Genomic DNA, 13,774 nt, shown 5'->3' on the forward strand with positions numbered 1-13,774 from the left:
AGCGCGGTGGTGCGGTGAATAATTGAAACTGACCGAAGGGGACGTTGCGTCGCAAATTATTTTGTTGTGACATTGAATGTTTGGGTCGCCGGAAGGTTTATTTCTGAAATTTGTGGCATTATCTACTCGTGTTGGGAGGTAGCGGCAGGACTAGCAGGACTTTGAACCTGGCTTAGCGCGGGTCGCGTTTCATTGAGATTCAGCGGAGGCGATATTTCAAGAGCCCCGCGATATTTCATCTTATTGCGCGCATCGCTCATGCATGCGGCGACATGCGCTTCATATTCCTTCCGACGAAACGGTTTAAGTTAATCGTTATAATACTTAACGCGACGGCTGATGCAATGCCTGCGGCATTGCGCATTAGCGACATGCCTGTGCAAGTTTGCAGCCTCAGCACCGCCATCTTGGTTATGGCTCCGCGAAAGAAAATAAATTCCTATTATAACAAAGATTACTTGCTGAAAAAAAGTTCAATTAGGTTGGCTCTTCTGCAAATGAGACAAACGACAATTTGGCAGGGAAAATAGCAGTCGGGGTAAAACTTGACTCACGCAAAGCTTTTAAGAAAGAGCGGATGGTGAGGCTCTATCACGCCGTCGGCCGGACTACATTTCCATTCGCCCTCATGTCACGAACAAAGCTAGATCGACATTTTTGTGCTCTGTGGGAACCACCAGTGTGATGGAATAGTTTTGGCCTAACGGCTTCGCACCGTAAGGTGCCAGCACCTTCAATCATCAAAATGGAGTAAGTATGCGGAGCTATCCATCCGCTGCTACGTGAATCTCGGCGAACAGGCCCCGTAAATGCGGAGAGGCGGCGCGTTTCCGTGTAGCCGGTCACCTTTGTTTGTATTGTTCGTGCGAGCCTTTTGTTAGAAGACAGCTTTGGATTCTTGTCGGTTCCTAGTACCCGCAGTAACCAAATTTGAAGTAGTTCGGCATTTGAGCCGATGTAGTGGCGTGACGAGCGAAATTGATGTGACGCCTGGAGTCCAGGGTCATTTTACGGACAGTTGCACAATCGGTTCGCTTACGCAGAAACAGACACGTCAAACGTCCGCTTAGCCTTGCGAGGCAAGCTTGTACTATCCGAACGATGCAGACGACGGTCAACCCGGAAACTACTTTTGGGGTTCGTTTACCTTGCCCTCAATAGGACAGTGGTGACGTCGCGCTGACGTCATCTCGGGTGCCATGTGGCGTAGAGTTTCCTACGATATCCATGTGGACGCGAAACTGCCTGTTGCGGAGTGTGCCACCGCCGATCGTTGAAGGCCGATTGCATTCCGTTACGCCAATCGTATTCCGGGCAACCGATCATTAAACTTATTTTGTACTCGTTCCCTCCAGAAGTCCGCTGCAGTTCTCGTTGCGCGATATTGTTCGCGATGAATTTTGAAATGAATAAAACGCTTATCATGCGATGAATGGGGCTGCAGATTTTGGCTGGACGTGAGTGCGCATGCGCTGCCGATAAGTTTCCGTAACAAAGGGACTGATATGCGAACGAGTGGCCGTTAGCAACAGCAGCAGGCATTCAGCCGAGTTAAAAAGACTTTCCACTGCGAACAACGCGTTGAAGGGCTGCTATAACGGGGATGGATTCCTGGAATTTCTAGGGGCCTTTGACTGGATAGAGGAGCGGGGCTGTACACGCTTTCGTTCACCTCTGACGTTCGCTGGTTGCAACTGCATTTCTGGGAAGCATCCACACAACAGCTGGCGAACTTCTCAAGACTGCACAGTTAAAGGCCATTAGAACGCTCTTAGTGCGCAGGCGCAAGGGCCGCGCGCTTCGTGATAGTAGGTGCCAATGACCGGAATTTTTTTTTTTTTTTGTAATTTCTAAAAAGGCATCTAAAGGTCTTTCTGCACGAGAAGTCGCCAAGCGAATGCAGCGATACTGGCAACAGTATAGCTCGCGCGGTAGCTTTTTGTTTTGCGTTTCTGTGTGTCGAAACATTTATGTACACAGTTGTTTGTATGAAATTTGTTTTGCTGTCACGTTGACTGTGGCAGAACCGTTTAATCTTGTATTTCTTGTCAAAGGAATAAAATATATTGAGAGTCCGTACATATATATATTTTTATCTGTATAGCTACAGAAGGTGTGCTCTTCCATAAAAAAAAAATTTTTTTTTGCAGATCATTAAAAATTTTCAGAAATTTTGTGTCCGTAATTTAGATCACACAGCTGCCAAAGCTGCTTCCTTTTTTTTTTTCTTGTAACTAAACTTTTATAGTTTTTTTGCATGGTTGCCCAAAGTACCCACATTGTGGCACAATATCATTTGGTGGGTGTCTCCATTGTTGTTAATGCTTTTCAGGAAATAGAAAGACGTCTGGAAAACAGTGGATTATGTTTTCTTTTACACCTGTAACGGGCCCCTGTGCTGATGTATGCAAACAACTTAGTGCTACCAGCAGAAAGTGCAGACTCGTGAATACATGTGGCAATGAAGCAACATATTGAGGGCTTAATTTTAGCTCATAGGCATTAGTAATTACCTTTACCGAAGAGACAAGTAATGACTTGGTATCCAACAGCGTCATACCCATATCAAGCAGTAAAATGCCTGGTTGTATACATAAATGAAGGGAAGATTTGCTCAAACATCTACCAAGAAAATCTGGTGATGGAGGAAATGCTGCAGCTCTAATGAAACATGAATACATTGGCGCTACAATAGACATAGGGTGTGAGAAATTAACAGAGAAGTAATGGTACCAGTGCTAAAACGTCCGCACATGCCATGCTGTGCTCAGGGTTGGAAGTTGCCCAAAGTAAGTGGGCCAATTGCATTGAGGGCCCATGGCAAAACCACAAATGCAGCAGTAAAGGGTTAATGGTCAGCTAGAGCCCTCCAAACAATACTGCACCAGGTTTCAGTTATTTTGGCAGCATATCAAGCACTTTTGCACAATTTCCAGTACCAGAAAAAAAAAAAAATTGCCCAAGGTCTCTCATAACAACTCTTTAACATAGCCAATGGGGCGACATCCATGCCTGCAAGGTGTCATTTGTGTTTGCACGTGGCTGAGACTACTTGTGGCCGTACTCTGGATAGCCGATAAAACACAGCAAGCTACCACCAAAACTGTAGTGTGTTTGAGCACAATAATGCTGCAATGTTATCAAGAGTAGATGTGGCATGGCTGAGCACAAACAGCCACTAAGGGCAGAGAACGACGTGGCTGTTGAGAAAGTCGATTGCACAAACACAAAGCTTGGGAGGCAATTGCAGTGATGATCTTGGCAGACGATAAAATCGTTCAGGCAAGCAGCCGCTTAGCCGTATCACAGCACACACAGCCCCAGGCAATCGCATAGTGCTTCACGTTACTGCTGAAACGATGTTTAACTCTGTAATGTCCAATGCATTGTATATGCTACACTGTTGTGATACCTCAGTTGTGATTCGAGCATAAGAAACTTTGCATAGTTTATGTGTTTATGTGTTTCTGATATGCTGGAAGAAGTTTTCACTTATGGACAGTTTGGCAAACCAATTAATAATTGTACTACTAATTAAGTTCCAAGTCACATAAAATTTTATATTGTTTTTGATGCAAATGTGCTTTTCATGGCCAGAAAGAAAGGTGAACAAGTTCTGATTTTCCTTTTTATGTGGAATTGTGTTTGGACATGGTTAAACAGCACTACCATCCACTTTCACTGATATACAAGGCAGTCTGGCTGCTGTGAACAGGCTAACAACATTTAGAGCACTACCGGCAGTGTTTGTTTGACTGAAGTGGATTGACATTGCAGTGCTTTGTAAGGAAGCCTGGCATGTACTTATGAACTCATTTGGTGACTAGACGTAATCCTGCTAAATGCATAGTTGGCCACCGTGGCATCGGAGCGCCCAGACTATAACGGCTCCGACATGTTGTCTCACAGGTTTTCAGGCTTCAACGCCTCTTTGCCCGCCCGCGCATTGGCAACACAAAACCTTGTGGACCATTCTCATCGGACCAGTACATTTACCCATTTATCCAAATCGGGAGCCCTCACTGCAAAGCATGGACGCCAATTGGGATATCGATTCGGTTGTGGAGCTCTGCTGCTCCAAGCTCATCCAAGATGGTGGGCTGCACGCATTTGAAGATGCAGGTATGACCCTTTCCCTTCTGCTGCATCAATCAACATTTTCGAAATGTGATCAATGCATTGACGTGGCCAGAGCTTTGATGTGAACTAAAGAACGAAGCTAAGCTTATGGCACGTTTGACTCATGATGGTTGAGTAAAACAACAATGCATAGTAGTGGCGTGCTTATCGCCACACTAAATCTTTGTTACATTTTCATGAATTAGCACACCTCGTAAAGAGTAAAGGAAACAAGACGAACACGATGAAACGGGAGACGGGGGTTGCTAACATTGTTAAAGTACATTGTTACATTGTAAATCAACCTTTGAAGCTACACCGGAGTGCTCGCTCGGAAACTACCAACCAAATGGGCCATATTAATTGTGAAGCTAAGCATTGTAACTGAATGGAATGCAACAGGCATAACATTGAAATGCAAAAAGGGAACAATGTAAATAAAAGCGTCGAATGTAGATAAGGGATCTTCTAGTTAACAATTATTAAGAGGAAGCAGAGCTTGTGTAGACCGGCTGGCAATGTGAAGTGACAATTGTTGCCTGGTGTGATAATCAAGTGTAACCAATGTGCAGCACACATCAGTAGAGTGTTCTGTACTTACCTCTGTGTTTGCTTACACATGGGACACGTCTGGCATGTACTGGACTTTTCTGTCAGTTCATTTTCGTTATTGTTGCACCAAGCATTTTTTGTTTTCTCTGTACTGCAACTATAAAGGACCCAGGGTATATATTGAACGACGCTCTCTCAGTGCTTCGATCAACCGAAGCACAATGTTTCTGTAGCATGCCTTTGAGCCCGTCTTCATCCTATGCTTGCAGGCAACCTAGACTGGCTGGACGAAAAGGTGGACTTGTCCGCCTGGACCCAGCTGGACTTCCCGGATGACCTGTCCCCAGTGATGTTGGAGGCCAGCGACTTCCAGGCGGCTTTCCAACCTGATCAGTCCAGCAACTGCGGCTTGGCGCCCAAGGATGATGGCCATTGGGAGAGCCCAGCTGCATCCCCCTATTCTCCCGACTTCCTGTCCCCTCCCGTTTCGCCAACTCACTCTCCCCCGACGCCCACTGCAGTCGTCCCAAACGTCGATATCTTCATAAACTTCGACAGCCACAACCTCCACAGTGGAGAGAGCATTCCAAGCCAGTCTGCGGTCACCGATGCAGTTTCAGGCACAGGCTCACTCTCGCCTCCGCCAACTCCATCATTCTTGGATGTTCCACCTGCGGCATCATCAGTGGTAGAAGTTCCGTATGCTATTGCATCGGCTCCTGCTTCACCATCGTACTTTGCAGCCTACTGCAGTCGTGCTGGGTCACCAGTTGATATTTCGGAGACTTCTGTTGAGCCTGCGGTGTCACCTGTGCAATCAGTGGAAGTTATACTTGGTGACATAAAATCGGAGCCAACGTCACCATGTCACCTCTCAGGCAGCCAGGTGGCATTTCCCATTGAGTGCGATATATCTATTGACCCAGTGAGCTCGCCAGTTCCAAGCACAAGCACTTCAAGCTTCGTTGGTTCTGGAAGCATTGATCTTGTTTTGCCAAGCGAGCCAAGCTCACCAGCAAGTTGCCACTCTGTGCCCTCACCATTGCCTTGTCAAGACCAGTTTGCCAAAAGCTCTTCACCGTGTGGAAGCCCAGACCGCGAAGATGATGGGTGCGATGACGACGATCCTATGGACGCTGACTTCACACCCGACGTCAACAGGTCTGATTCGGAGTCTGCGCTCGACTCGGTGTCTGGAAGCGAGGAGCCACCTCGCAAGAAAAAGCGAGCGGTTAAACGCCGGCCCCGGGCCAAGGCAGATGTGAGCAGCCGTAAGGAAAGGAAGCGTCTCCAGAACAAAGACGCGGCAACACGCTACCGGCAAAAGAAGAAACAAGAGTTTGGCAAGATTGAAGAAGAGTTCGACAAGCTTGCAGCGACAAATGCCAGCCTTCAGTCGGAGGCACAACGTATCACAAATGAAATTTCCTATCTCAAGGGTCTGATGCGAGAGCTTTTCAGAGCAAAAGGGCTGATAAAGTAGGGCTGTGTACATGTGTACTTAAATGCCATGTAAAGTGTTTATTTACAAAGCTTCCTGAATTGTCTTTTTGGCATGAACACCACAGTAAGATGGCAGGTAGCACTGAAGGTCTCACAGAATCGTTTCTGCCAGTTGTAGCTGGCTGCTAGTGCACTTGCTAGCAGTGCTCAGTCGAGGCACTGAAGAGCCAACACAACTGTTACGTCATCAATTATCCTGTGATTGAGAGGAGATTGATTGTGACGTGACAAAAGCATTGTGTAGAATGTGGCATCTCTTGGAGAAATTCGGCAAGGTCAATATCTGATGCTCACGCAAATCTATTGCTGCTTTTCGTGGCTGTTCATGTGTTGTGGTTGATCACTTGGGCTTGCAGTGTATGAGCTCTTGTCACAATCTTCCAGATGTGTTGTTTGTGGCTTCGACGTGTTAGATGAAGTCGTACGTTTGTGCTTTGGCAGTTGGGCACCTTGTAACTTTCTTTTTGACATACATCATGATGTACCGTGCATATTATTTTGCGCATTTCATTTGCGTATTTTTTTTCTCATGATGTCTATTTATGTACCCACCCCATGATGTGCATGCTGTACACATAAATGAAATAAAGGCGTGCACTTCAGTAATGCTGAATTTTTTAGTCCCGACTCCTTGCATTCTTAGGTACTTGTTCTATCCAGAGTGCCTGAATTCGATGGCAGTTGTGGGAAAATACTGCAGAACATCACTCGTAGGATTGCATTAAATGCCACCCAAAACAATTGCGGCTTATTTCTTTGCACATTTTCTTTTACCTCTTCTATAGCTGTCAATACTTCGGTAAACCGTAAACTGATCCTTGAGATTGAATAAAAGAGGTTACGTAATGAGGCGAGAAGAAAAGTGAACTACTATAGGACTTTGATTTCCTTTGAGTGTGCTCGAAGAGTACTTCTGTGTCAAATGCACTATTAAATTGATTGTGCATTACATCCTGAAGCTGTCCTACGGGCTAGAGAAGATTTCAGTGAAGGCTAAGGTTGCCGTGGTATTTTAATGTCTGCATTAAAGTTTTTTGCTGCCCTCGTTGGATCCAGTCCAGCCGTGGATATTCATATGGTCAAATTACGCCATCCTGAAGTTTTTAGCTCAACGACTCTGCCCACCAGGAAAAATTGGCTGGGGCTTAGCTAAGGTTAAGCCTGGATATCTCGGAAGCAAAAGGGTGCGGTGATGCTTATGGTTTAGCTTATGGTTATGCTTTATGATTTAGCCTATGGTTGTGCCTATGGGTATGCTTACAGTTATGCTATACGTCTGCCTTGTGTAGTTATGCAAATTGCTTATCAATGATATATACCATAGGTTTTGCAGGATTATTAAACTTCTGTATTCATCATTGTTGGGCACATTGTCTTGCGATTTCTGTACAGCCATAAACACAGCTCGATGATCAGAGCAGTAGAATGCGCACGCCTATTCTATGGCAAGCGGTTATATAGTCTGCCTCCGCGATATAAACGGGATCGCGGCGAACGTCGAACGATGACGCATAGCGCGCGGCAGCGGCGAAAGGTTGGGCGACGGAGTCGGCAACCTGCGCCGTGCGTGACGTCACTCGTGCTCCGACATACGCCGGCTCACGCGAAGCGCGGTGTTGACTAGCGTAGTGAAGATTTTCGCTTCAAACGAAAACATGGCAGCCATGAATTGTTTCTGGCCCCTGCTATCGCTTATGGCGCTTCCATGCACTGCAGTACTCAAGTGGTTCGATTCAGAAAAGGTGCAGGCAGTGCCGGTTTGTGGTGTGCTGGGCTGCACCATGGCGGAACTTTGCCTGGCACCCTGTGTAGTCGATGACAGCAGTGCAGGGTGTGCTGATGTTTGTACCTCGGAGAGAAACTTGGTTGAATCGAACAGACCAAAAAAAAAAACACGGTCTTTGAGGTCAGCTTCCGATACTTCGAGAGAATTAACTGTCACTGTGTTGTGCTATTTTGGCACCACATTAGCCAAACCTTGCACCGGTTTCGATTAGCAGCACGTTCCTGTAGTAACTTGTAGACATGGTTCAGTATACCTCGCCACTGCGTGCCGCAATCGTTAATGCCCTTCATTGTTGTTTAGTGTAGCCCGGTATATTCTGCCATCTATCTGACCGTTTTTGCGGAGCAACTTACAGTTGCCAAACGCCTAGATGGTGCCGGCGAAACGGTGTGCAATCACTTATTGCTTGGCACATCGTTCTGGCTTTCTGGAAAAGCGCGCCGGAGTTCTTCCTTGGTTCTTTAACACGTGGTTGACGCGCTCCTTCTCGCTTTAGTACACTCCGAGAGCGGCGTAGCTTCAACGTCGCACCACGGGACAGTTTCTTGCCAATTTGTCTCGCCTCAAGCAGCTTCTCGTCTCAGCCGATTTCGCGGAACGCACGAGCGCCGAGGCCAACCCTGCCCCGCTGGAAGAAAACGGATCGCCGAACGTGAACCCTACGCCACGCAAACGGAGCAAACGAGGACTGCCAGGTTAGAGCTGATGCAGCCCCTAGTCCGGAGCTTTTGCCATATAGATTGTCATTGCCTACTAGGTCTAGCCCAGCACGTTACGGACATGCTGAGTAAGGGCCTGGAGGAGAAGGGAGGTGTGGGACCGGGGGGGTGGGCCAGTCGTTCAGAGAGGTGGGATGTAGGGCAGTCACACAGAGTGTGCGCTAAATACCGCGAAGCATGCTGCACTGGATACCCGAAGCGAGGGCAGGCTGAGGGTGGCCTGTTGCGGATTGCGGTTGAGGTTAGCAGCAGACTGGTTTGCTTGCTTGTTCCTGACTTATGGCGCTTGAACCACCTTGCTTGAACTGCTTGGAGCCAGTGGCGTAGCAACAGGGGTGGCCGGGGGGCCGTGGGCCCCGGGTGCAAGGGGCCAGAGAGGGGGGGGGGTGTCATATGCGTCTGAAGACCCCCCTCTTTCCGCCAGCTACACCCGGGGAGGGGGGTGACAGAAGACCTATGGGCCCCGGGTGCCAGACGACCTAGCTACGCCACTGCTTGTACCCACTACGCCAACAAGCCGGCGGTTAAAGAGGAGAACGTAAATGGAAAAGTAAATTAAGGTGAAGTGTAACGTTCATGTTAATTAAGAAAGAGAGTTACGTGGCAGTTGCCGTCAAACCTAAGGACCCTTATCGTAGAGAACCAACTCCTTCCTTGTTGCCGACCAACAACGAAACGGCCATGAAACAGGAAATCCTCGCAACCCTTCTTACAAAACATGTTACTAAGCAAATTAACGCTTCACTTCACGCTCGGTGTGCAAATTATATTTTAAAAAATGGTGATAAAAAGAAAGGTTGAATTTAGCGAGATGGGGGACACTTCCAATGACAACGACATCGCGGTGTCTCCATACGAATCCAATCCGATTTAGAACTATAGATGGCTATAGTTGTTTATTCTATGGCTATAGCAGAATGTAGTATAGAAAAGTTGGTTATTTAGTACGTTTTCTTCTATGATTCAAGCGGCTATGGTTTTTTAATCACATTGCTCTCAGTTGGCTCGTTTTAGAGCGATATTTCCGACTGTTGCTTCCCTCCCACGGCGAAGCAGCGCTACCGATGCATCAGCAACATGCGTAGACTTCGCAAAACAAGGACGACAAAGATATGCCAATCCTGCTGTGCACACGAGGTTGGTTTTCACCGTACGCCTCAATTGCTACTCAGTGTACGGTACTTCGGGCACGTTCGATTCCCGTGTGGTTCACTTGACGAGTGTTCGAAAAAGTACCGGCGTTGCCGGTTGCATGCGCGCTTTTGAATCGAGCGCCGACATAGGAATCCGGTGCCTCCAACAAACGTTGTACTGGATAAGCGCTGAGGCTTTCTCGTACTTTAATTAAAGTTCTAAAACACTTCCACGGTACTGCGCTACGAATGACGTAGCTTCCTGTCTGACAGTGTGAGTAATCAAGCAAATCCCACCTGACAAACACCGCCTATATTAGTGCCAGCAACGAATTTCCGTGTGCCTGTGTCGAAACAATGTCGCATAGGTTAGGAAGCGCTTCCAAGTCTACTGCAGTCTGCATGAAGCCACACTCAAGGGCTTCACCACCTTACCAGCAGCTGCAGCAGCGTTCTTTTGCACCGGAGAACCGAGGGGTCGGTCCAGCGCACCATGAACACGTTATGCAGTAGTGAACCTCGCGTGAATGAACGTGCCTGTAAATTGCTCCCCCCCTACTCCTCCTCATTCTCCTCTCCCGTTTCCCCAGGCGTCCGCCGCCGTGCCAGAAGCTGAGCGCATCTTTCAGAGTGCCGAAACCTGCGTTCTTCGCCCCATAGCAGTCGTTCCCAGCCAGACTGCAAGCACTGTTGCAGCCTCGAGCAAAAGTTTCCCCTCGCCTCCGCCATCCCCGGCAATCCTTGGTGTCCCATTTGTGTGTCCCAGTGGATTGCCAGTCGAGGCGTCAGATGTGCTTGACTCAGATTCCACAGTGCCGCCTGGCCGCCTGAGGGAAGAGGTACGTGGTGGCATAAAGTCAAAACCAATGTCTCCGTCTCAACTTCTAAGCGGTGAGGAGGCGTTTCCTGTTGAGTGGGTTGGTGAGTCTGCGGCGTCATGTGCCGTTGCGTGGACAGGGATGCAAGGCTACGTAAAATCGGAACCAAATTCATCATCCCATCTCTCCAAGAGCAAGGCGATCTCTGCTTTCAAGTGCATTGATTCTGTCGACCCTGTTAGCCTGCCACTGTTGAGGGCAGTACCTTCCTCAAGTTTGCCGAGCTCCAACGACACTGATCTCGCTTTGCTCGTCGAGCCAAGCCCACCGAATGGCCACTGCACGCCTTCGGTGATCCCTGTACAAAAAAAGCTTGCTGCGAGAACTTCACCACATGGAAGTACAGACTGCGCAGGCGATGGGTGCACCGACAGTGACGAGTCGATGACCATCGCCTCAACACCCACAGCCAGTGAGTCCGATTCGGAGTCTGGACTCGACTCAGATTCCAGCATCAACGAGGGTGCGCCTAGCAATATGGCAGATAAAAGTGGGTCGCAGGGCAGTCTCGAGTCCAGCTGGCTTGCCAGGAAGCGTCATCTAAACAAGCACGCGTCGGCACGGTATCGGCGAAATAAGAAACAGCGGCTCAGCAAGATCGAACAAGAACTCGCCAAGCTCTCAGCAAGGAATGCCAAGCTTCAGTTGCAGGTAAAGTCCACCGAGGCTGAAATATCCTCAATGAAGGGTGTGTTGGTGGATATATGTAGAGCTAAAGCTCCCATAAATCTGTACGTCATCACTTCATCGAATGACACATGAAGTATGTATATTTATAAATACTTACGCACAAGTGCTTTTTTATTGTAACACTTCAACTCAAGTGAGATGCCAATTCAACAGCAAGTGTTGAAAGTCTATTCCCGTTTCTGTTAGTTGCTGCCGCCACTACTGTGCCAGCTAGTAGTAGTCAAGGGTATGAAAAAAAAAAAATCATCTGGTGAGGGAAGGTCGCAGTAGAAGAAGAGTACACTCACCAACTCAAAATAAAACATATGTTGGCATTTTGGGTGCCTTAATCGCAAAACGAAATGCATGTTGGTGAGTGTATGCTTTCTTCTACTATCAGCTAATAGTGTTCAGTCGAAGCACTAGAACTGGAGTGGAGGTATGAAGAGCCAGCTTGCCTGTTATGTGACTTGCAGCAGTGCTTAAAGCCTCCCTTCAATTGAGGGGAATCTCCCGCACATACCTGTGTAGGGTGCCCATATGTATATCCGTATACATGATGTACGTCTTCATATATGTATATATTCAGATACTTATATAAGGTACATATGTATGTACTTGTACTATGTATTGCCAATTGCTGGGTGAAAAAAAGGCTGGATCCCCTGGTAGTTGGTGGGGGAGCCGAGCCCTCTCCCACCATAAACCCTAGATTTGCAGGTTTTAACGAGGGCACGCTGTCAAGAGAAAAAAAAATATAAAAAGGTAGATGCAGGACAAGGGTGAACTCATAGATGAAGTTTATTTGCAGCAGACGACATACAAAGAAACAAGCAAGGTGTGCAGATCGCACCTTCCTCTCTTCGTGTAAGCTTGCCAAGACCTGCAAGTATGAACTAGCCTCGCCTGGCAGCACATTCCTTTTGTGCTACGAAATTAGTTATCTTGGCAAAGTAAGTTGCTGGGCGAGTTTGCACATGTTTGTGGATACGAAAGGACTAGCACGAAGTAGTACAAAAGCAAGGAAAAAGACGGGACAAGTTGTGCGCGAAGATTTGTCCTGTAGTCTGTTTTTGTTCTGCTTCGTGGTCATCTTTTCGTATTTGCGATTATCTTGCGAGTGACAGAAGCAAAATTGGTTATGAGAAGTGAAAAAAAAAATGTTCCGTAGAGTGTGCCAGTTCCTCGATGAATTTGATGTGGTCAATGATGCTAATGCAACGCAGCAGCTGCTTCCCATAGGCTGTTAATTGGTTTTAGTTTATTGAGCTCGCATTGTACGTACACTTCTCACAGCCTTCCAGAAGTGATGTTTTAATGTTTGTAGGTTTGTTGTGTCACTTGAAAATATACATTTGTGTTTCGTCCGTCAGCATCTGTGTAATTCATCTCTACATGTACCCCGACGTACCCTGCATTTTTTTTGTGTGCTGATTGCACACCCCCCCCCCTCACCTTTTTTTTTTTGCTCAATATGTATTTCTGTACACTCCTGTGACATCCATGCTGTGTGCATAAATGAAATAAAAACATGTGCTTGAACATGTGCTTTAATTTTTGGTGCAGTTCTTTATGTTCTTGCACCACACAAAATGGGGACAGCTCGCTGGTACACATCTTTTTTTTGTCTCTTCTGTGGCTGTTCATACATTCTGCAATGGAGCGATCCTCCACAACTTGTGCACTTACCATGTGGCACCAAAGTGGTGGACCCGGATAGGAGAGGCAAGGTTTTCGCTCGAAATGCACCTAAAGGCCAAATGCAACAAAATTGTTCGGCTAAAGTGGTTGTTAAGTTAGTAGTATATGCTACCGAAGCAGTGTTGGCCGACCTGCAGGACCTGCCTAATCTTCGTATTAGCAGTCCTCAAATTAGAACCCAAGCAGACGACGTGTGCAGATGGTGGTTAGCGAATATAACAGAATATAACAGTATGGTGCCTTCTGGATTGTTCAGTGTGCTGCAAGTACCACCCAATTTCTGAGGTCATACTGAGGTGCTGTGCTGGTTCTTAAGATGTTCTGGATCTTGCATTTCTTTTGGCGAGTGGCAGTGACATCATTTTTTGTATGTTTTCTTATCAAAAACATTTGCTAGCTTCTTATGAAGCATCCACTTGTACTTAAAAAGTAAAATCTTGTGGCATGTATCTATGCTACGCGAATCTAGACATCTGCAGCCCAAAATTTTGCTACAGTTTGCCATCTTCAGGAGACCTTAGGTCAGGGCCAACTGCGAGTCCCCTGTTTCAATTCATGCGAAATGTATAAGTGCCCTCATTGGACAACTGCCGACCTGACCTGAAAGAAGCTTTTTTCATTTGAGAAAGCTGAACACTATGACTTGTGGAGGCAGAATTTTCAGTTCTGGGACTTGCAGATCTTGCAAAGATCTTCAAATATTGGCAAATTTCA

General features: G+C 47.0%; 1 protein-coding gene across 1 annotated transcript; it reads left to right on the forward strand.

The window, feature by feature from the left end:
- The first annotated feature begins 593 nt into the window (after positions 1-593).
- On the forward strand, positions 594-6,787 carry crc (bZIP transcription factor crc). Its single transcript, XM_075701909.1, has 3 exons — positions 594-750; positions 3,910-4,122; positions 4,941-6,787. Exons 2-3 carry the CDS (start codon positions 4,032-4,034, stop codon positions 6,152-6,154), a joined length of 1,305 nt encoding a protein of 434 aa, XP_075558024.1. The 5' UTR covers positions 594-750; positions 3,910-4,031; the 3' UTR covers positions 6,155-6,787.
- Positions 6,788-13,774: the final 6,987 nt, after the last annotated feature.

This window comes from Dermacentor variabilis, chromosome 8, assembly GCF_050947875.1.
Source record: "Dermacentor variabilis isolate Ectoservices chromosome 8, ASM5094787v1, whole genome shotgun sequence".
Classification (NCBI taxonomy): Eukaryota; Metazoa; Arthropoda; class Arachnida; order Ixodida; family Ixodidae; genus Dermacentor; species Dermacentor variabilis.